The 23,193-nt window shown below is 41.9% G+C and overlaps 3 protein-coding genes across 4 annotated transcripts in view; all 3 read right to left on the bottom strand.

Moving 5' to 3' along the window:
• Positions 1-2,785: 2,785 nt before the first annotated feature.
• On the bottom strand, positions 2,786-9,570 carry LOC112252584 (fibroblast growth factor 23). Its single transcript, XM_024423926.2, has 3 exons — positions 9,107-9,570; positions 4,522-4,625; positions 2,786-4,356 (listed from the first exon to the last, which is right to left on the bottom strand). Exons 1-3 carry the CDS (start codon positions 9,312-9,314, stop codon positions 3,997-3,999), a joined length of 672 nt encoding a protein of 223 aa, XP_024279694.1. The 5' UTR covers positions 9,315-9,570; the 3' UTR covers positions 2,786-3,996.
• A 713-nt stretch (positions 9,571-10,283) lies between these two features.
• On the bottom strand, positions 10,284-16,781 carry LOC112252583 (fibroblast growth factor 6-like). The gene is made up of 3 exons (XM_024423925.2): positions 16,002-16,781; positions 15,366-15,469; positions 10,284-13,782 (listed from the first exon to the last, which is right to left on the bottom strand). The coding sequence occupies exons 1-3, from the start codon at positions 16,339-16,341 to the stop codon at positions 13,606-13,608; spliced, it is 621 nt and encodes a 206-aa protein (XP_024279693.1). The 5' UTR covers positions 16,342-16,781; the 3' UTR covers positions 10,284-13,605.
• Positions 16,782-19,522: 2,741 nt separating this feature from the next.
• LOC112252582 (solute carrier family 45 member 3) overlaps positions 19,523-23,193 on the bottom strand; it is a 49,332-nt gene continuing 45,661 nt past the window's right edge. For both annotated transcript variants that reach the window (XM_024423923.2, XM_024423924.2), the window contains exon 5: positions 19,523-23,164. In XM_024423923.2, the coding sequence (XP_024279691.1) occupies positions 22,721-23,164 (444 nt within the window). In that variant the 3' untranslated portion in view covers positions 19,523-22,720. The remainder of the gene's footprint in view (positions 23,165-23,193) is intronic.

Raw genomic sequence — 23,193 nt, 5'->3', positions numbered from 1 at the left:
AGACTTTCTGCTCTAAGCTCGCCCTGATTATACCTTGAACGGCATCATTAGAGTGCAGTGCGACGACGAGGGGCTCGATTGCCAAAGCAAACAACAAGGGGGAGAGTGGACAACCCTGTTTGGATCCGATGTGCAAGGGAAAATAGTCAGAGGACAAGTTGTTAGTCTGTACCGAAGCCATGGGAGAAAAATAAAGAATCTTTATTCACAGAATGAATTTGGGTCCAAAGCCAAATCTATAAAGGGCAGCTGTTAGGTAGTCCCACTCACTGGTCAAAAACTTTTTCCGCATCGAGCGAGACCACCACCTCCGGGTCCCCTGGCGCTGGGGAGTACAGTATATTCATAAGGCGTCTAATATTGAAAAACTAAAGCCTATTTCTCATGAAGCCAGTCTGGTCAGAGTGTATTACTTGTTGTAGCGAGCCTTCCATACGGATGGCTAAGAACTTGGCTAGGATTTTGTAATCACAGTTAAAAAGCGAGATTGGGCGATAGGATCCACATTCCAGGGGTCTTTGTTTTTCTTTAATAGTAATGAAATTGAGGCCTGATAAAAGGCTAGGCGGTAGCTTTGATGTATTAAGGCACGAGGCCTCAGATTTACAGATCTGATCTGCAAGGAGTTTACTGGCCTTGTCGCCTTGTTCGTACACTCTGTATCAAGCGCGTGAGAGTAATTGTTCAGCTTGTCTGGTAGAAAGCTCATCAAATTCAGATTGGAGTAGTTGATGTTCTTTATGTAGATCAGAGGAAGGATCTGTAGCATACTTCTCATCCAATGTGGCTATGGCTTCGCTCAGGTCTCGAAGCCGCTGAGGGCGAGATTTGTTTTTGTTGGCTTATATAAGAAATAATTTAGCCACGTATGTATGCTTTGAGAGACTCCCATATGATGGAGCAAGACATACCTGGCATTGAATTAATTTCTAGGAATAAGGTGATTTCAGAAGAAATGAAATTGACAAACTCCTTATCTGAGAGTAAAATGGAAAAAATGAACCGTGTAGACTCTGAACATTTACAGTTTACTGGGTCGGTACAAACGGATGCAGTAAACAAATAACCCAAAATATTTTGAGTCAGTGAGACACTATGTAAACAAACTTAATACAATTCAATTAAAATGACTGAATGCTTGTAAGGCAAGCACACTAGATGATCAAAACATTAGATCACATCAAATAAGCCTGAGTGGGTTTGCCAACTCCCCAACTATGCAATAATAGTATGTTATAACTAAACATAGTTGTACCACAGGTGGGCTACTTACTTACTATCCACAGATCAGAACAGAACAGTTGCTGATAGCCTCCTCCGGAGAATCAAAGGTGTAGTCTTTACCATCAAGAGTAAGCCATAGATAGGCCGGACATCGCAGTCCATACTTCACACCTGGATGGTCCCGTAGTAGTCATTTGGCCTGCCCCAAAGCTGTGACTGCCTGGACACAGTGGGGGAGTAGTCCTGGTAGATGGAGAAGCTCTGTCCTTGAAAGCTCAGAGCGGTATTGCGGGCTTGTCGGTGAATCTCCATCTTCTCATGGAAAAGGTGCACTCGAAGAATGATGTCACGGGGTCTTCCACCATCCTGGGGCTTTGGGTGCAGTGGCCGGTGGGCACGATCAATCATGGGCTTCTCATCCTTCAGCAACCCAGAAACAAAAACCGTGACGCAAGGCATTTCTGCTGACTCTGGGATCGATACCAGTCTCAGGTTATTGCGGCAAGAGAATCCCTCTAAACTCACACCTCTCCTGTACCTTTTTCAGATCCACAGCCAGGTGTTTCACGTCAGCCTCCAGGGGGAGGTAGTTAGGTCAGAGACACTGGTAGCGGAGGTCTCCAGTCCTGCAATCGTCGTAGTGTGCAACTCTGTTGTTTTTAATGATGTGATTGCCGGCACTGTCTCGTTCCGCAGGATGGTTAGATCTGCTTTTAAAGTATCAGAAACATCCTGTATTCAGGCCTCAATCATAGCAACTACCTCTGTTTTCATTTCAACTATCTCAGAGCGTAGTAGTTTGATGGCCTCGAGAATGTTCATTTCAAAATAGAAAGCAGATTCTAGATTTGATTTTGGATTGGAGATGTTTGATATGAGTCTGGAAGGAGAGTTTACAGTCTAGCCAGACACCTAGGTATTTGTAGTTGTCCACGTATTCTAGGTCAGAACCGTCCAGAGTAGTGATGCTTAGTCGGCGGGGGCGGGCAGCGAACGGTTGAAAAGCATGCATTTGGTTTTGCTAGTGTTGGAGGCCACGGAAGGAGTGTTGTATGGTATTTAAGCTCGTTGGGAGGTTAGTTAACAGTGTCCAAAGAAGGGCCAGATGTATACACTGTATTATCCTCAAAGCGGGCAAAGGAGCTGTTTAGTTTGTCTGGGAGGAAGACGTCTACACTTGTTTACAAAGCATGTGACAAATCAAATTTTATTTGAATTACTACAGCTGCGTTCACACAGGCAGCCCAATTCTGATATTGTAGGCCTTCATTGTAAATAATAATGGTGTTAACTGACTTGCCTAGTTAAATAAAGGCTAAATTAAACTATTTTTTCCCCCACTAATTGTTTTTTTGACTAATCATAATCATCAATACAGAGAGCTGCATTGAAAACAGTGTGAACAAGGTGCATTCCTGGGCCTAGAGTGTGAAAAGGACGTCATGTTTTTATTCTAAAATGCTGAAGAAAATGAACTTTATTGATATATTTAACAAACATTCAAGGGTATTAACCTAATAAAAAGAACATTATGTCAAATGATATGTACAGTAATGATTACAGTCAGAATCTGTTATATTTTATTAATATTTCAATATATTTGAAGACAATAAGCATCCATACAAAACAAACATTATAAATAACAATATGTGAATACGTTTGAATAAATAAAACATTATATTGTTATGGCTCATTGCTTTTTCCTAATGGTGTCCAGCACCAGCTACAATTTGTTCTGGGTGTTGAAGTAACATCATTCAGCCACATGTCTGTACTGTATAATGACAGTGAAACAACCTTGATACATGTACAGTATATTTAAACATAGTTAACATACACAACCTTTATATTGACGTAGTAATTCCATAACATATCTATTTAAAAACAGCCTGCAATTTATAGAAGTTACAATGCAATCTTGTATAAAATAATAATTAAGACAGCAATTTTGGTCCATTTTGACATAGGCCTACATAGGAAAATCTCATGCAACTAAAATATTGCAACATCATCAGGCTCAATGCCAAACCAGTTTAAAATTTAACTTTGTGAAAGGACATGGACACTCTTTCAACCCTGTCATACCATTAAAGAGAAGTATTACCTTGAATGTTGCCAAACTGGCCGGCTCCTCATGAACTGCTACTCAAACATGCATTTCTCTATTAATTAAAATAAGATACTTTGGAATGTAGATAAGGAAATGATGGGTGACCTGCCTGAATTGTTTATAGGCCGTAACAAAAACAAGAAGTGCCTGCACATTTGAGCCTGCACATTTTCAGGATCGGCCTGAATCATCATGATTTAAAATCGGACTTTCATCCCTGACTCAATAGAAAACCCAACTGTTTGAAACGTTCAACGTGCTCCCACCGTGCCCTGCCTTATGCAATGTAAATATTTAAAAGTGCATCATTCCCTTGCATAACCAAAACGTTGGTATCTCACTGTGCTATACACACGGTCTCATCCACCTATCCTCATCAACTCATTCCTGACTTTAGCAAGAACTACCTCGACATATACTGTAAGACTCTTTCTAGTGATGGGCACAGATCATATTTCTAATTCACCTCCTTGTTTCAATCTAACATGCTCTTACTCAAATTGTCTTGTGACCACTCCATCCAGACAATTCCAAATCACAAACTCACTAGGACTGAGGCACTGGTGCATGGAGATATCTCCCTTAATGTTATCTCGCAAAAGGTTGCTTCAAACTCAAAGCCCATTTCTCTGGCCTGCCTAGTCAAGTTCTTGGTCAGTACTTCACTCGTTCGCTGTCTTTTCCACAGCCGTTTTGATAGGACTGCCTGGGCTATTGGAATGCAACACCCGCAAAGGGTCGTCACAAGAAGTGATGGTCTCCTTGGAAACAGCACCAGCTCGTTCTTGGTCCTGTTGCATATCCTGATCAGACATGATGGGCTCTGCTTCTGGGTTCTCTGCGTTGACCTGTTGGCTCCTCTTCTTTCTGTAAACCAGGTGTCTCTTTAGCAAGTCATGCCTTTTAACATGGATCTTAGCCCCTTCCAGGTGGAGCAACAGTCCGTTGCTAGATGAATAGAACAGGTCAACATGATTCTCCATCTGCAGCTGCTGGAAAAGGCACTCTTTCCTGCTGTCCATCTGGTGGGGAGTGACAACAGAAACACAACTTGAATTTGACATGAATAGGTCATATTAAATCTACAAAGTCATATGGTACAATGAATGTGAATAGTGATTTGGGAGAGCAGATTTGACTGTTCCCAGAGTGGGCATCCATGGGTGACCTTGCCATGCAATACTTACAGAACTGAACAACTTTCCCTCGATGTCCACACATAAGAAGTGTTTACTTTTAAAGTCCATTATTGGCACACAGTCACTTGTTTCTGTTCTTATCGGGAGGACAACTACGGGAAAATAAAATAAAAATGTCACACTAAGTATGGAGACAGACAATTTATTCCTTTAAGCAAATGATTTAACAATCCTACAAAAAAAGGCACTTTGTTGAATTAGTTCATTTGGACATGGTCAGGACACTTGGGCTCTATTTACAGCTGGCATTAAGTGTCAAATGCATTTGTTTTTGCAATTTCTTCATGTAAAAAAACTGGCGCACTGGCATTTTCCAGCCCTAACGCCAACCTGTCTAACAACAGCTCGCTTGTGCTGAGTGGAAGGGGTGGTAATAGTTGAGGTGTGTCCTTAAAAACAAGTGCAAAACTGACCATTTCATGCAGCGCTAATGGGAGGTTAAGACCCACACAAGCTAGTTAACGTTAGCGCAGTTGATATTGGAATGGATTTTGAGAGCTGAAGCGCAGCCTATCCAGCCTCACAGTGCCCATGGAAGATTGTGCATTTTGTGCTGGTGAATACCCTATTTAGAAACTTAAAACACTATTTGTTTCTGGCTGGTCCAGTCAAGGACATTCAGAGACTTGTCCTGAAGCCACTCCTGCATTGTCTTGGTTGTGTGCTTAGGGTCATTGTTCTGTTGTAAGGTGAACCGCCGCCCGAGTCAGAGGTCCTGAGCGCTCTGGAGCAGGGTTTCGTCAAGGATCTCGCTGTACTTTGTTCCGTTCATCTTTCCCTCGATCCCGACTAGTCTCCCAGTCCCTGAAAAACATCCCCACAGCATGATGCTGCTACCACCATGCTTCACCGTGGGGATGTTGCCAGATTTCCTCCAGACATGATGCTTGGCATTCAGGCCAAAGAGTTCAATATTGGTTTTATCAGACCAGAGAATCTTGTTTCTCATAGTCCGAGAGACCTTTAGGGGCCTTTTGGCAAACTCCAAGCGTGCTGTCATGCATTTTACTGAGGAGTGGCTTCCATCTGGCCACTCTGCCATAAAGTGCTGCAGAGATGGCTGTCCTTCTGGAAGGTTCACCCATCTCCACAGAGGAACTCTGGAGCTCTGTCAGAGTGACCATTGGGTTTTTGGTCACCTCCCTGACCAAGGCCCTTCTCCCCCAATTGCTCAGTTTAGCCGGTCGGCCTCTCTAGGAAGAGTCTTGGTGGTTCCAAACTTCTTCCATTTAAGAATGATGGAGGCCACTGTGTTCTTGGGGACCATCAATGCTGCAGACATGTTTTGGTACCCTCCCCAGATCTGTGCCTCGACACAATCCGGTCTCGGGGCTCTACGGACAATTCCTTCGACCTCATGGCTTGGTTTTTGCTCTGACACGCACTGTCAACTGTGAGACCCTACATAGACAGGCGTGTGCCTTTCAAAATCATGTCCAATCAATTTAAATTTACCACAGGTGGACTCCAATCAAGTTGTGGAAACATGTCAAGGATGATAGAAACAGGATGCACCTGAGCTCAATTGAGTGTCATAGCTGAATACCTATGTAAATAAGGTATTTGTTTGTTTTTTAAATACATTAGCAAAAATGTCTAAAAACCTGTTTTCACTTCGTCATTATTGGGTATTGTGTGTAGATTGATGAAATACATTTTTTTCCTCATCAGTTTTAGAATAAGGCTGTAACGTAACAAAATGTGGGAAAAGTCAAGGGATCTGAATACTTTCCGAATGCACTGTATATATAAATAATGTAACATTTTTAATTAGTTAAGTAGTAACATTTCAAGTGAGTATGTTTGGGGCAATCAATGCATGTCAAAATCATCTATTAAAAACTAAGTGAGACTAGGCATTGGTCTGAAGCCGAAAAACAAAGGAAATTCACATGAGCACCACAATGCCTTTTCCACCCATGCTCTACCAAGGTTTTCCAGCACACAGCTTTAACCTACTACAGTAGCTATGTTGGTATTGTACTTCAAACTATGTGTAGGCAGGCTGCTTAGGATTCAAACCTTCTCAAACAGCCTAATTCAGGCTCTTAGAGGTGCTTCCACAATAATGTGATTTGTACCGCATATAAGATAAAGCATTGGATTATTCACACACCACAGTAAAACATTATCCCATTATGCTACTTTTTCAAGCTAAATGAAAGCTAACTTTGCTTTTATATGTACAAGACCATCAGGCTTGTTTAATCAGTTTTGTCTTGTAGTAATGTGGGTCATGCCTGTATTTCCTTAAACCTTTATTTTAGCAATACATGTCATTTAACATGTATCATAATAACATCCTTTTTTGGTCAGTAGGTGCCCAACACAACAGGTGGCTGTGTGTTGGACACAGTAGCTCAGATAGATATAGCCTGCCTGCATTCCTGATTTCTGTAACTATTAGCTCACCTGTGTAATGAATTAAGCTCAGAACCACTTGTGTTTCAAACATGGTCCTGTTTTGTCAATCGCTGTGCTGATCAATATACAGTTCATTACTTCTGTTAAAATAATGTGTAGCTTAAAGTTAGGTTTGTACTTGTATTTCTTTTTTTGCAATAAAGATGGTGATGCAACAATAGTTCACATTTGCCCCGGTCCAACTGTAAGTGCTGTTATTGTGAAGTGGAAACGTCTAGGAGCAACAACGTCTCAGCCACGAAGTGGTAGCCCACACAAGCTCACAGAAAGGGACTGTCAAATGCTGAAGGTTGCAACACTCACTACCGAATTCCAAACTGCCTCTGGAAGCAAAATCAGCACATCACTTATTTTTTACAAGAAACATTAATGTGTTGAAAATCCCACATTTTTTTGCATAGTCAACTTACACACTTATCCCACCAGACATTCCACCAGGCATCTTTTCACAGTCCCCAAATTCAGAACAAATTCAAGAAAGTGTACAGTATTATATAGAGCCCTTATTGCATGGAACTTCCTTCCATCTCATATTGATAAAATAAACAGTAAATCTGGTTTAAAAAAAACAGATAAAGCAACACCTCGCGGCACAACGCCTCTCCCCTATTTGACCTAGATAGTTTGTGTGTATGCATAGATATATAGGCTGTGTACCTTTTTTTTTAATGTATGTAGTTCTGTCCTTGAGCTGTTCTTGTCTATTTATGTTCTGTATTATGTCGTTCTGTATTATGCTTCATGTTTTGTGTGGACCCCAGGAAGAGTAGCTGCTGCTTTTGCAACAGCTAATGGGGATCCTAATAAAATACCCTAAAAAAACTGTTCGTTGGGAGCTTCATGAAATGGGTTGCCACGGCAGAGCAGCCGCACGCACACAAGCCTAAGATCACCATGCATAATGCCAAGCATTGGCTGGAGTGGTGTAAAGCTCACCGCCATTTGACACGGGAGCAGTGGAAACGCGTTCTCTGGAGTGATGAATACCGCTTCACCATCTGGCAGTCCGACAGATGAATCTGGGTTTGTTGGATGCCAGGGGAACGCTACCTGCCTCCAATGCATAGTGCCAACTGTACAATTTGGTGGAGGAGGAATAATGGTCTGGGGCTGTTTTTCATTGTTCGGGCTAGGCCCCTTAGTTCCAGTGTACAGACATCTTAACGCTACAGCATACAATGACATTCTAGACGATTCTGTGCTTCCAACTTTGTGGCAACAGTTTAGACAATGCCCCCGTACACAAAGTGAGGTCCATATGTGGCAGGTGGTTAGTGGTTAGAGTGTTGGACTAGTGGTCAAATCCCCGAGCTGACAAGGTACAAATCTGTCATTCTGCCCCTGAACAGGCAGTTAACCCACTGTTCCTAGGCCGTCATTGAAAATAAGAATTTGTTCTTAACTGACTTGCCTAGGTAAATAAAGGTAAACAAATACAGAGATGGTTTGTTGAGATCAGTGTGGAAGAACTTGACTGGCCTGCATAGAGCCCTGATCTCAACCCCATCGAGCATCTTTGGGTTGAATTGGAACTGACTCCGAGCCAGGCCTAATAGCCGAACATCAGTGCCCAAACTCACTAATGCTCTTGCGGCTGAATGGAAGTAAGTCCCAGCAGCAATGTTCCAACATCTAGTGGAAAGCCTTCTCAGAAGAATGGAGGCTGTTATAGCAGCACAGGTGGGAAAACTCCATATTACACCCGATTCTACTATTCATGGTCTTGATGAACCGCTGAGTAGAACAGACAAGCCTGCATAACGCTGTGGATCGTCAACACCAATTTTGATAACTCCTGATACAAACGCTGCAAACAGAATGACAAACTACTGAGAAACACCTGTAAAATACATTCATTAGACAAGTACAAAAAAAAACTCTTATGGACATATTTACAAATCTGCACTGGGACAGGTTCTGTAAATCCTTGAACACAAAACTTCAGCTCAGATGTCCTAAGCAATGCCTACACAGCTGTTCAACTCCAGAAAAAGAACATGTCCTCGTTTATAAGTGGCAGTGTAAATTGAACACTCGCTTTTAGTTTGTGTGTAAAATAAAAACGAGTCAAAACTTACATTTCACAATTAGATAACTTTAAAATAAAAGCATAGTGTGAAAATAGTTTATTAGAGAAAACTAAACTTACCCAGAGAGTTTATGTCGATGGCTTTATGTACATGTCCATTCAAATTCACCTTCAATAAATTATCTCCTACATCGACAGACTCTGAGCGCTTGCTCGTTCCTTTAATTGTTTTGCACGGCTGCGATGGGTCTAGCTGCACAGGGAAACAATTGACCGGCATTGATTGGTGTAGAGCAGCCAGCCAAATCGCGAAGAAAGCCGGGTGCATGTTGGGGAAATGTGCGGGTTCACACTCTATTCCGCGAGGTGCTCTAGCTGCAGTGTTGACAACAATTGACGGGAAAAGAGGCCAAAAGTTATATTTGAAGATTGACAGCTCTGTGACTGGCCCAATCCTGTCGATGTTTTTTTGTTTGACCGGATGTTAGTTTGAGTTTCAAAAACTCATTATATAACACGGCTAACAGTACATTATGCTCGCTTCTACCTAAAAAAAACGTGTTAAAAACTCCCAGGGTCAACAGAATGATGTAGTTTATATGTGCGGGAAATTATGTATGGGATCGTTTAAATCCTACATTAGTAGGGAACTTCACCACCCTCACCTCAAAGGTAATTGGCCCATGTGCCATTCCTGCTCTCTGCTTGAGCAATCGCCTTTACAGGGGTCTGCATTTCTATTGGTTGGTACAGTTTATTTGCATTTTACCTGCATGTAGAGGTTGCCTACCTGAGGGTCTGGGCTCTCTTGTTTATTCCCGCTAGCCTCTTCTCTTCTTTATAAATACTGGACAGGTTAAATCTCTCTCTCTCGCTTGCTCACACACACACACACACACTTCTGTCCAGTTTTTGGCCCTTGGCTTATCCCTGAACACATCTGGAGTGTAGGGGCCCAAATGGAACCATATCCTTCCCAAAACGTGGCTATATTTATTTTTGCCAGAGGGGGGAGCCCCAGCTGCACACACACATCATAGTAATATGAGTGTGCTTAAAAAGTGCAGTATAATCCTTGAAAGAGTTCAGTTTACTTATCAATTGCCACAAAGAAACACTCGCTGGCTTATTTTATTTTGAATAGTGTATAATACACTTCTCAATCTAAAATACTCAGGGTGGCCTTGACTAACTAAATCAATACATAGGAGGTTCTATCATATAAATCCAGTTCGCAATTGACATGAACCATAGAAATAACAACCCATAAAAAACATGTTTTTATTATTATTGCAGGAATACAGTTGACTGTTGTGCACAGCACATACGTACAAAAATAAAAGGAAAGTCATTTTTTATATATTAGTATTCTTACTCGTCAACATATTTTTTTCCCCCCCAGAAACAAATGATTGGAGAAGTCTGTTTTTCAAACTAATTTACAATCATTTCAATAAATCGGAACTAAGGCAGAAGGTAAGGTATATGTTAAAAAAGAGGAGGGGGATTTAGAGGATGCACACTCCCCTCAGTACAGGAATATAAAACTGAGTGAGAACACAAACTAAGGCTGCAGACACACAGGGCACACACAGACTCGCTACCGCCACCTTTGCACACGTTGGAGAGCCCACAATGGATTGCATTGTAAGCTACTGTAGGCTTGAACACCATTTGCGTATCTAACACTCTTTGAGCAGCTTTAATGCATTTAGTACAAAGACTTGTGTGAAGGTCTAACAGGTGTACACTAAACTAGGTGCTCTTTATGACATAAGAAACCATTTTGACTGAGGCACAATTCTCACACTTCCAAATATCTATATTTCAGTTCATGTATTTGCTTGTTCATAATAATAATAGATTTATTTTATATAGCGCTTTTCATACAAAATCTCAAGGTTGTCCAGATAGTGTCCTGTTGTCCATATAGACCGGCCCAAAAAATATGAATGATAAATACAATAGGATGTTGTTGCACCACACAGATTAAATGAAACCATGAATCCTGCTACGTCATCCCAGAAAGACACATGCAAAACGGTAGAAAAGCTCTTTTTCATTCATTCCACAATCCTGAATAGATCATTCTCAAGACAATTTTCAGTTACATTGTGACAATATAGGTAGGCTTGATCTGGTGCTATCTGTAGAGATAACTCTACTTGGAAGACTGAACAAAACTTCATAATGGCCCACATCCAAAACAGCCTTTGTGTTACATATTTTCATTGTCTGCCATCCCCTTTGTTTGCCATCCTCCTTGTATACCATCTTCGTTGGAAGTAGTGCTTTGCTAGCACTGCACAGCAGGACAATTCCATCTTATTCCTGACTCAAGGTAAATTGATCTGATAACACCTCTGCTTTCTCTTTTGCTGTGGCAGGTACAAAGTATGATGGGTGTACAAATGGATGCTTTCTGTGTTCCATCTCAACTAGACCCTGCATCGAGCCTGCAGCCTTTCTCTTCCTACTACAAGTAGTTGGGGGGGAAGGTAAGTACCAGCTCAAATCCATTTGACAGTTGGCTACCGATGAATGCTGTGTTGGAATAAGAATTGAACTGGTGTAAATGTAAAAGAGATAAACGATGACAACATCTTATGGATTTTACTCTGACGCACCAAACATACCTATAGCACTGTAATAACCAAAGATAAACCGTCTTTAAATCAGATTATGCCACTCCGTTCCCAATAAATCCATGCTCATTGCCCACCAGTCAAAGAGAGGTACAGAATCATCAAACCACTTACACCTAAAAATCACTGTATGTCATTCATGCAAGGTTTTCTTCGAGCTACATATCAACCACAAATAAATAAAGGAATAACAGAGCGAACGTAGGTGAAAGGGGAAAAGAGAACCGGGTCAACCCCGGGTCAACCTGAACATCACGTGCCTAGACACAGTGAAAGAAGTCTATGACTCTGACCTTGGACTAAAAGGGCTCCGGATGGGAGAGGAAGGATACTTCTGGAATCTCATGGCCATTGTTGAACAAAGGCTTTTACAGTGTCCACTGGACAAGGGGGGTCTGCTCGGGTATTTGGGGAGTAGCTTGTCCAAAATGATCTGCATCCTTAGCAGGTTAAAAGAACAATGGGTACCACATGCACAGTCCCATATAAGTACTCTTCTTCATGTCAGTACAGCACTGTATGGGTTTATCGCTCCACTATGGAAACGTACAGTATTCGAGGAGGAGAGCAAGCAAGCATTGACTTCAATGCACAAAGCCCAAACATCACTACTGTAAGCCTTTGGGGAAATGCTTTGAGACATTGCTTCTGTTTTTCTTTCACACAAGACCTTACAACTTAATAACTGCTGTAAGCAATGAAAGAGAGAAACAGGTACCTATGAGTACAATCGTTATGATCTAACTATCAGATATTATATGTCAAATACAGATTGCATTAGCTACCTGAAATATTGTTAGCAAATCTCAGTTGCGTGAAATAAGCAAGATCTCTCAAAAAAAAATGTCAATGTAATATTGACATTACTTCAAATTAATGTAGCTGACCCTCATTTCCAGAGTGAATGTGAAAACAAGCAATATTTCTGCAGCTCAACATTTACTGCAGAAATGGAGATACAACAGACATCGAACCAGCGCACAAGTTAAGGTTTCAACCCTCATCAGTTTCAAAAGGAATCAAACTGTTTGATTTCTACAGCAGGCTCCCTTTAGTCCAAGACCAGGCACATACACACATTTCATTCTGGTCTGACCATCTAGCCATCATGCACTTAGCCTCATAAAACCATCTAGCCTCATAAAAGCCAGGATTGTCAAGCCCCCTAGGATGGTGGGTCTCCAGCTCTAGCTTGCCACATCAATGGCTATGAGCTCGGACACAGTCTCAATTAGAGTCTCAATTACTTGATTGACGTTATTCTGAAAAGAAACTGAAGATACTTGTGGGCCTTTAGGAATCGGGCTAAAGCCACCTGGAGTGTATGAGGTTAGTGATGACCTGCGTGTCATCCCTATTTCTGACTGAGGGGCGCATTTCTCGCATGCAAGGGAAGGGGCTCTCAAGTGGGAATCAAAGGCACACACCATCTCATCATAAAGCAAGGAAACAAACAAGTGCTCTAGTTACCCTTACTATACAATGGTATAATGTTGACACAGAAGATGGAAAATGTCTAGTCCTTGATTGATAACGACAAAAGTTCAAAGTAAACAGGCATTCTTCTCAGTAGAAATTTCATGCACACATTTTTTTCCATTCGGTGACGTGGCGCTTTGAGGTAATGAAAAGTATCCATTTCACTTCTAGAGGCTGAGCTGTCATCCACTGACAGGGCAAGGTCTCCACCAGATATGGCAAGCACCCATATCAAGTGGAGGGGACAGACGAAGCTTCTCCACCCCTTATATAATACTCATTAAAATAACAAGCAGCAAATAATGGCATATCCATAAGTTGTAAAACAAAGTGAGCTAACGAAATGTACATATAAAAGACTGAATAAATACCATCATATATAGTGGTATTTCTTTCTTTTGCAGTCCATTTGTATTGGTGTATGCGTGTATACTGTATAATGTTACCTGGAAAACAATCCACATGTGCAAATAAGTGAGATATTGCCAGTTTTGCTCATATTCTGGGGAGGAAGTGTGTGACAGTCATGGCAGTGGTGGCCTTTTTGCCTCTCTTCAGACGGCCATGCTTGTTGAGAGCAATGTAGGAGCCTCTGTAAACGGAAGACTCATAGGCGTTGTAGTTGTTTGGCAGCATGCTCTCTCTGAACTTGCATTCATCATGGAAGACTGTCTGAAAATAGCAAAGGAGAAAAAGCCTAAGAAAATGCGTGGCCAAGTCTAGTTTCACAGCTAGCAGTTTGATATGATTGTACAGGATGCACAGAAAAATACTTGCCATGCAATCATTTCATCCTCATCCAGGATTGGTTCACATGTAAAGTAGGGGAGCCATGCACTAATATATTGGAGCACATTTGGGTCTGATAACAGGCCATGAACCTGCAAACCTTTGTCTCTGAAGACTAGTACATCTCTTGCTCAATCTAAAATTCATAAGAAATAAAAGTGTTTATAAAACAGTAAACGTATGTCCTTGAGGTGATATCTAACGAAAATTACATTTACCACATATTTTTTGAAAACTGGAACTCAAAACTTTAAATCAACTGAGATCATCTTGACATATCATATTCATTCAATTTCAAAGGAAATTACAATGTGAATGTTGCTGTTTTGGAGTAATTTGTGCTATTGGAGCATGCTAACAGAGGCCCTACCACTCCCACACGTTGTGCTTGATAAAGACAATGCTAAACTGCAGCTTACTGAACAAAAACACATGTTGGTTTGCTTACTCCCTGGGTCTATTGACTTATTTTTGTGTATTAATAAGATGAGGCAAATGTGAACCATCCCTTTAAACATCAATAGCTGGGGTATTACGCACAGGTAGCACTGCTGTGACACTTATTTGTCACCCATATGGGTAATTAATTAGCATATTAACCAATGTGTTATTTGTGAAATGATCGATGCCAAAAGGTTTTTAATTGCATACACTTTGTAAGTGTATTTTGGGGGGGACTGTTCATTCATGCGCAATTGGAGAGCTGTGGGCCTTCTTGTGCGCACCTTGCACTTTGTTCATTGCTAATCGTGTTTGTTTAATTGTCTAAACAATTGTCTAACAATATTTTTCAGAGTATTTGTTGGATAGACATTTTTGAAAATGTTCTGCAATAATACGTTGTGAAAAGACGGGATGTGCTGGGACTTCCAACAAGACTGCCTAATGACGTCCGTCAGAGATACCCTAATGGAATCACTTTTGAAATCATCATTCCTGACTCCTGGTTCAATGTCCATAATCAAAGGATGCACTTCGATCAGTGATAGGTTACACTCATAGGCTATGGCTAACATGTAAATAGGCCTAATATTCATATTTAAAGAACTAATTGCATACAGTCCCAGGTCCCGATGACAGGTTCTGGAGTATCGGGGGCTTTCCCTCGCACGCAGGGCCGTATTACAGCGCGTGACACAATTATGCGTCTGTTAACCTCATCATTATAGCCGAAGGCAACTCGACCATTAACAGGCCCTTAGCTCGTTTACTACTTATAATTTCAAAAGAATGCATAATAAGATTGGGGGAACATATCGTTAACAATACCAAATAGCCTACCATTCCATTATCATATTTATTCTCACATAATTCACAGCACACGTTAAGATAGGCACACCCAATAGTTAATATGACATGCAAATAAAACCCGACCAGTCATAGCGTAATAGCAAAGACCACTATTCTCGGAGCCATTAACAAATATTGCAGGAAAATAAATGGAATAGCCAACTGTGCATACCTACCGTTCCGTATAACCTTCCTCGGCTATTCATTGCGACAAACAGCTCACTCCTTACCCCATACAAGCTAACCACTCCTCGCTCTACCGTTGAGATCTCTATTAGACCTAATTGAACAAAATACCAGATATTAGATATTGGAAAAATACATCCGATCAGATAGGTACAAAATATGGTTCATAGTGGTTATAGCATATGCTGTGCGCCGGTGGGTGTAACCTTGCAGATTGCTACACAGGATGCTGAGTCTTTGTTCTATATAAATTCCCACGTTCAATTTTCGATATATGCTCAGAAATGTATAGGTTTAGGCTATCATGTGGACTTAATAATTGCCCTTTTGAACGTACACGGTACGGTGACTGTTAGTTTCTCGGCCGCTGTAGGAGCCAGTGTAAAAATAGGTTGTTGTCTAAATACGTCCATACATTCATGTCATGTTTGAGATTAAGGAGACAGTTAGCACTGATGGATACTGTTTTTAATAGATTTGTCTTTGCTCTAGAAGACATTCAATGCTCCCTTCGCGGCTGATGACATATCATGCAAAATGGGCTATAGATGCTGTTAGATCCATAATTATCAACGACGGCCCCTTTATGTGATGTATATTGCGTTACATCTGTGGAAGCAACTCACTGTACTGGTTTTCATTATGTACACCATTTATCCTCCCGTCTGGGAGGACCTGGAGGTGAAACCCGATACCCGCGTTGCAGTAGAGCCTCCGGACTCTTTTGATACCTAGCAAATAGTCACTCTCCCAGTTCAGGTCCGATTTCTCCCCCGAGATGCCCAGAATGGAGCGGGAGAAGAGGGTCTCCCATCTTTTCTCCAATAACGTTGCATTTGTCCTGCTCGGAATAGGATATGATGACACAATCCCTACTATGAACCCCAAGAGAACAATCGCAGTCAACGTCCAGTGCGTGCTGGCCTCGTAGGACATACTGATGAGGAACCTTTGCGCAATGGCCATCCGGTTTACCTTCGGGGCACGTGGTCAAAATGAATGGCCCTAAAAATACCACTCTTCTTGTTTTTCTTCCTTCGGCATGCTGGCAGAGGATTATTTTTGGAAAGCTGATCAGGGGTCTGGGCATGAGACGACAGCCCCAATGCAGAGGAGTAGAAATGGGAGTGCGCGTGGCAGTGCTTGAGATGGTGGCGGTGATGATTACCATGTTTTGCAGCCCCGCGCCTCCCTCTCTCTGTGGGCAACGCAGGCCGTGGAGAACACCACTCACCAAAACCCTGTTTCACCTTGCCAGGCTATCGCATCTCTAGATTACATCATGCTGAGTTCACTGCTGCCCCTTCGAATAATACAAGGGCGGAGGATGGGGAGAGTGAAGTTGCAAGCAAGCAAGAAAAGAGGCGCTGAATTGCAGTGCCAAGTCTGTGGAGAGTTCAACCGAACACTGTCACAGCGCCCGTGAAACCGAGGAAGGGAGAGATCGCATTGGGTGGCGTTAAGCAACTGCGGAACATGATGGACACTTTGGCAGCTCCCAAATTGGGTCGGTGGTCATATGTCTGACAGGCTGCTTCCTTATTTAGAAGGAAGGTGTAAAAACAGTCCACTTGTCACCGGAGAGCAATGGCACCCTTGGGGGCCACTTCCTATGCTGCTGGTTCAAGAACTTTCCAAACCAATTATTCTCTTAAAACACTTGAATAGACTTACAATTAAAGTAAGATGCATTCATGAGCACAGTGGTGCGTAATTTAGTTACCCGAAACGTCTCTCATAGACTATTCCTTCCCCTGAAACATAAATGCATATCATATTTTCTTTGTAATGATGACACCATGGAGCATATGCCTATACGTCAGTGGCGCGCTTCCACCGGTCCCCTCAATGTCATCCAGTTGGTTGGGAATTCCAATAGATGGCGCTATCTCCAAGGTTTTAACTGTGCTTCATGCGCAACCACCATTGACCATAGTTCAAAACATTTCGACAGACAAAGTTGTTCTCAGTGACATACAAAATCTCAGACAAGCATTTTTCAATGCAGTACATTTATTTTGTATTAAAAACAATCTATTTGGTGACTGCACAATACCCAAGCTGAGGGATTTATAATCAAAATAATCTTATATGATTTTTATGAAGGCTGAAAACACAAAGAACAACACATTTAGAGCATCAATTAAAACTGAGGACATAATAGCAGATTCATAATCATACAGTCCTCAGCAAATAGGACCAATGTGAATAGATCCCTGATTAAGTCTTATACACCCCAGCACATTTACAAAACAGTTTTGTCAATTAACCAAAGCCATCTTAAATGTGACCCTTGGCACTTGCTATCTTGAGACCCAACTAACCTAAACACTGGGCATTTGGACACATAATTAAAGAACCACAACACTGTTGTTAAGTTATTGAAATTCAATGGTTACTTACGCTACATGACCAAAAGTATGTGGACACCTGCTTGTCTAACATCTCATTCCAAAATCATTGGCATTAATATGGAGTTGCCCCCCCTTTGCTGCTATAACAGCCTCCATTCTTCTGGGAAGGCTTTCCACTAGATGTTGGAACATTGCTGCGGGGACTTGCTTCCATTCAGCCACAAGAGTATTAGTGAGGTTGGGCACTGATGTTGGGCGATTAGGCCTGCAGTCAGCGTTCCAATTCATCCCAAAGGTGTTCAACGGGATTGAGGTCAGGGCTCTGTGCAGGTCAGTCAAGTTCTTCCACAACGATCTCAACAAACCATTTCTGTATGGGCCTCGCTTTGTGCACAGGGGCATTGACATGCTGAAACAGGAAAGGGACTTCCCCAAACGGTTGCAACAAAGTTGTACGCACAGAATTGTCTAGAATGTCATTGTATGCTGTAGCGTTAAGATTTCCCTTAACTGGAATTAAGGGGTCTAGCCCGAACTATGAAAAACAGCTCCAGACCATTATTCCTCATCCACCAAACTTTACAGTTGACTGCATTACAGTTGGCAGGTAGCATTCTCATGGCATACGCCAAACCCAGATTTGTCCGTTGGACTGCCAGATGGTGAAGCGTGATTCAGCACTCCAGAGACTGCATTTCCACTGCACCAGAGTCCAATGACAGTGAGCTTTACACCACTCCAATGGACGCATTGCGCATGATGATCTTAGGCTTGTGTGTGGCTGCTCAGCCATGGAAACCCATTTCATGAATCTCCAGATGAACAGTTATTGTGTTGACGTTGCTTCCAGAGGCAGTTTGGAACTCAGTAATGAGTGTTGCAACTGAGGACAGATGATTTTTATGCGCTATGTTCTTCAGCACCCGGTGGCAACTTTCTGTGAGCATGTGTGGCCTACCAATTCGCAGCTGAGCTGTTGTTGCTCCGGGACATTTCCACTTCACAAAAACAGCACTTACAGTTTACCGGGGCAGCTCTAGCAGCGCCGAAATTTGACAAACTGACTTGTTGGAAAGGTGGCATCCTATGACGGTGCCACATTGAAAGTCACTAAGCTCTTCAGTAAGGCCATTCTACTGCCAATGTTTGTATGGAGACTGAAATGCTGTGTGCTCGATTTTATACACCTGTCAGCAACGAGTTTGGCTGAAATAGCAGAATCCACTAATTTGAAGGGGTGTCCGCATACTTTTGTATATATAGTGTATGTCTAACAAATATCAACATAACGAAATATAGGGGAAACTCAACACAGAGAAACAATACAGTGGTTATAAATTATCCTGATGCAACAGTATTGACTACTTCCTGTTTACTAATAAATAAGGATACAACAGGTTGTTTACCATACTCTGCAAAGGTATTAGTCATCACGAAGACATGCACATCCAGCAAAGTTGCTCCTTTAAAACCAGAACTCATAGAGGAAATAGTCCGGATGAAACCAACAACTTAAAAGCTAAAACAAAACCATGTGTTTAAATATTAATGTACTATTCTGCAAGGTAAACCAGGAAATCATCAACTTTGTGAGTTGAGTTGGATTCCTGACAACTTACAGTGCCGCAATGAAATAATGATACGTAGTATAACTTTGCCATCCTACAGGGACACATTGACAGCAGTCGAGATCAATAAGCTATCTGAGTGTAAGCAACCCACGATGAACGAGTGGGATGGAAGAAAATTCAAATAAATTATAGCGCTGAAGTCAAGATGTCTCTTACCACATCTACACAAAAAATAACAATTTATAATTGGTTTTTCACAGAAATAGCTTTTGCACTTTACACTTTTGACAGATGCAACAAAAAATAATGCTAAATACTTTAACATGTGCTTATGATTTTTAAAAGAACAATAAATAAATAGTTATGTCCAAAAAATAAAAACATTTCTAGAGGCACTTGCAAAACGTTGCTATATTCCCAAGGCGCATGGCAGTATGTCCATATGCTCTACAGTACGTCAGATTAGTATTTACTTGTCTGTGTGCTGGGGGAATTTTCTCAAAGTCAACTGTTATTTTCAAAAAGTTACCATGTCTGTTTAGTAATTGGTTTTCAACGATGAGTGACGTGGTATTATCTTTCACTAACTGCCAATGAAATATTACAAAAAACAAGTGTATTTAGCCAATCTCATCATTGCATAAATGAGCTATTACATTATGTTTGGTTATTATACAGCCATATTTCTGATTGAAAGTCAGAAAAAGTAGGCAAATCATACACCGAATGCATATAACATAACATATTGATTGTAACACAAGCGTTTTACTAACAAAACTCCAAGTTTGAAGAATAACTGAAGGCCACAATATATTTTGATTACTGTGTGTGTATTAGGTACACCACCCTGTTCATGAAAATGGTTCGCTCCTACAGACAGTGAGTCACCTGGCCTTGGCTTGCTATATAAAGCAGGCAGACAGGCATCGAGGCATTCAGTTACTGTTTGATTGAACGGTCGAATTGGCAAAACGAGTGACATAAGCGACTTTGAGCATGGCGTGATCGTCGGTGCCAGGCGCACCGGTTCCAGTATCTCAGAAACGGCCAGGCAGTGTCTAGGGTTTACCGAGAATGGTGCGACAAACAAAAAACATCCAGTTAGCAGCAGTCGTATGGGTGAAAACAGCTCGTTGATGAAAGGTCGAAGGAGAATGACAAGAATCGTGCAAGCTAACAGGTGGGTCACAAACAGGAAAAGAACGGTACAACTTGTCAGTCCTTGTCACGGATGGGCTATTGCAGCAGACCACCACACCGGATTTCACTCCTATCAGCTAAAAACAAGAAGAAGCGTCTCCAGTGGGCACGCAATCACCAACACTGGACAATTGAGGAGTGGAGAAACATAGCCTGATCTGACAAATCACAGTTCCTGTTGTGTCAGGATTTGGCGTAAACAATATGAGTCCATGGCCCAATCCTGCTTGGTGTCAACGGTAACAGTTGAGCGAAGTTTCCATGCCCCGAAGAATTCAGGCTGTTCTAGAGGCAAAGGGGTGTCCGACCCAGTACTAAATGGTTGTACCTAATAAACTGGCCACAGTGTACAGCAGCAGATGAGATACAGAAAGTCTGTAGCTTATAGCTATTATTTGTGTGCAGTATTCTGTTAGGTGACTGGAACTCCAGGAGAGACTGCATCCAAAGTCATGTCATGTTGCCCTGCTCTCTCCACTGCGCTATGAAATTCACACACAAGTTTGTTTTACTATCCTTGTGGGGACCAAACAATTGAGTCCCTAAACCTGAACTCTAAACCTAACACTTACTCCAAACCCTAATTCTAACCCTTACCTCTAAATCAGCCTTTTTCCTTGTGGGGACCGGTGGAATGTCGCCACTTGTCCGAATTTTCCTTGTTTTACTATCCTTGTGAGGACTTCTGGTCCCCACAAGGATAGTAAAATAAACAACAACAAAAAACACACACACACCTTTTCACAGACCCATGTTGACCTTCCAAAGAGATGTACAATGAGAAAAGCATAAAAAATATGACAGAACACAAAAAAACTGTCATCTTGCATACCAAAACTATTTTCAGTAACCCAGTTCACTGTAACACTGCAGTGTTGCTAGTATGACTTTTTGGTATTTTGCTCATGGGAATATTAATTGAGTTTCCAAAAAGAAGTGCACCTGAATTTTTTACAGCATTGGTTAATTCACCTCATTTACTTTCCTAGTGTCATTTCAGATTGAACGTGATAGTGGCAGTAGAAATGATGTAATAAATAGCACAATATGGCACTGTCTGAAATTTCTAGAAAAGAGGTGACTATCCTGAGATGACAGACTTCAAACAAAAATGCAATGATGCCATTGAGCCACTTCATTCTAACAACACCACAGTTACACAGATGACCTCACCCAAACAGGTTGCATAAGAAATTCCCATAGGAATATAAATATATGAATTCATATACAAAATATATACAGTAAACCTGCTTATTATCAAAAACCATCCAAAACTAGGGGCCAGTTACCCCAGTTATTCCCAATTTTTCTATTTGCAGTTTCTTGACGAACAAGTCCAATGGTCTCATTGGACTTATCACGTGTGTGATAACATGTATGTTTCAGTAAGCAATGCATAATCCACCCATTGTGACTGCAAGCACAACCTGGCTGAGAATAACAAACAGACAGAAATGCCCCTACATTAGCAGCATGGAGCTATGTGAGCCCAGATCCTTTCCCAAGCAGGTGATGGGCTCTCCAAATTGGGTATTTTTCTCTCTTGGCCAGTCTGCATGAGAAGTGGGCAATAATCTCCTGTTGACTTTGACTAAGGGCTGGATTCGATCCATATTGCAGAAGTATCACGGAAGATCCACGTTATAGGCAATGTTCCCGCATTCCCGCGTACTGCATTCACGGTAAATGCTGTCGGCTTATTCGGAAATTACATTTACATTTTAACACAGATCTTCCACAGTACGGATTGAATCCAGCCCTAACAGCAGACTGTTTTAAATATATAGCATTGACAAACTCCTCACATAGACGAGAGTGAAATGGTAATAAATCTGTATTCCAGTTGTCTAAGGGCCGATGGAGTCCGCTCATGCTGTGAAGCTAGCTGTACCTGAGGAGAAGGAGAAATGACCCTTCTGAGAGGCCATCTACGTGTCTGAGAGGAACAAGGTGAGAGACACTCTAAATACACAGACACAGTCTCTCTCTTGTAGACACAGTAACTAGCTGCAGTAAATTCTGGAGGGAACAATTGTCATGGGTATACATTTTCCTTTCATTCCTGCCGCACACATACACACAAACGTATAAACGGGCTGCCTCATTGCAATTCATTGGTAATGCCATGGCAACGGTCAGCGAAGACACTGGAGCGTTGCAAGCGCAGGGAGTGGTAGTGCAGCCAGGGGTGCATTCCTTCACTCTTGGTTCCTGGTTCTTTCAGCTCTTGAGGTCCTTTTGGTCAAAGATGATGTGGTTGGCCAGATAGATAGCGATGATGCCAAAGATGGCGGAGGAGGCCATATAGGCAGTGACGGACTTTGTGAACTGAACGATCATGCCCATGAAGAGAGTGGGAAAGACCTGAGAGAGGAGGAAGGTGCTATCCAGGATGGCAAAGTCCAACCCTACGCCGCGCTTCTCGTAGCCCTCTGGCTCATCCTGCTCGGGGCCCGTGGCTTTGTGGGACGACCCATTCTGGCTTTGGGGAGGGGGGTAGTAGTCTGAGCCGTCTTGGCTGAAGAAGGCATGCCCGTTGTTGCCCCCCAGTTTGTGGGCCAGCCCCCCCTCCTCAGCCACGGGTGTCAAATGCGTGATCGAGTCCTGCTTGATCACAATCCCGTACTTAAGCAAGTTTTTTGTTTTCTTTTTTGGCATGTAAACCTGAAATGCAAAGAGAGAGAAGTAAATTC

The sequence above is a fragment of the Oncorhynchus tshawytscha genome, linkage group LG06, assembly GCF_018296145.1.
Source record: "Oncorhynchus tshawytscha isolate Ot180627B linkage group LG06, Otsh_v2.0, whole genome shotgun sequence".
In the NCBI taxonomy this organism is placed as follows: Eukaryota; Metazoa; Chordata; class Actinopteri; order Salmoniformes; family Salmonidae; genus Oncorhynchus; species Oncorhynchus tshawytscha.
Note: the sequence above shows the minus strand (reverse complement) of the source record. Positions and strands in the feature narration are given on the sequence as shown.

Bases quoted from the DNA above. Each gene is read 5' to 3' on its own strand.
- LOC112252583 (XM_024423925.2), bottom strand. From the start codon at position 16,341: ATGGCCATTGCGCAAAGGTTCCTCATCAGTATGTCCTACGAGGCCAGC. The intron at 15,470-16,001 runs GTGAGTTGCTTC...TTGTTCAATTAG, and splicing joins ACATAATGAAAACCAGTACA to GTCTAATAGAGATCTCAACG. The intron at 13,783-15,365 runs GTAGGTATGCAC...TGCTATTTTCAG, and splicing joins GAGGAAGGTTATACGGAACG to ACAGTCTTCCATGATGAATG.
- LOC112252584 (XM_024423926.2), bottom strand. From the start codon at position 9,314: ATGCACCCGGCTTTCTTCGCGATTTGGCTGGCTGCTCTACACCAATCA. The intron at 4,626-9,106 runs GTAAGTTTAGTT...ATTTTCCCGTAG, and splicing joins CATCGACATAAACTCTCTGG to TTGTCCTCCCGATAAGAACA. The intron at 4,357-4,521 runs GTAAGTATTGCA...ACTCCCCACCAG, and splicing joins AGGGAAAGTTGTTCAGTTCT to ATGGACAGCAGGAAAGAGTG.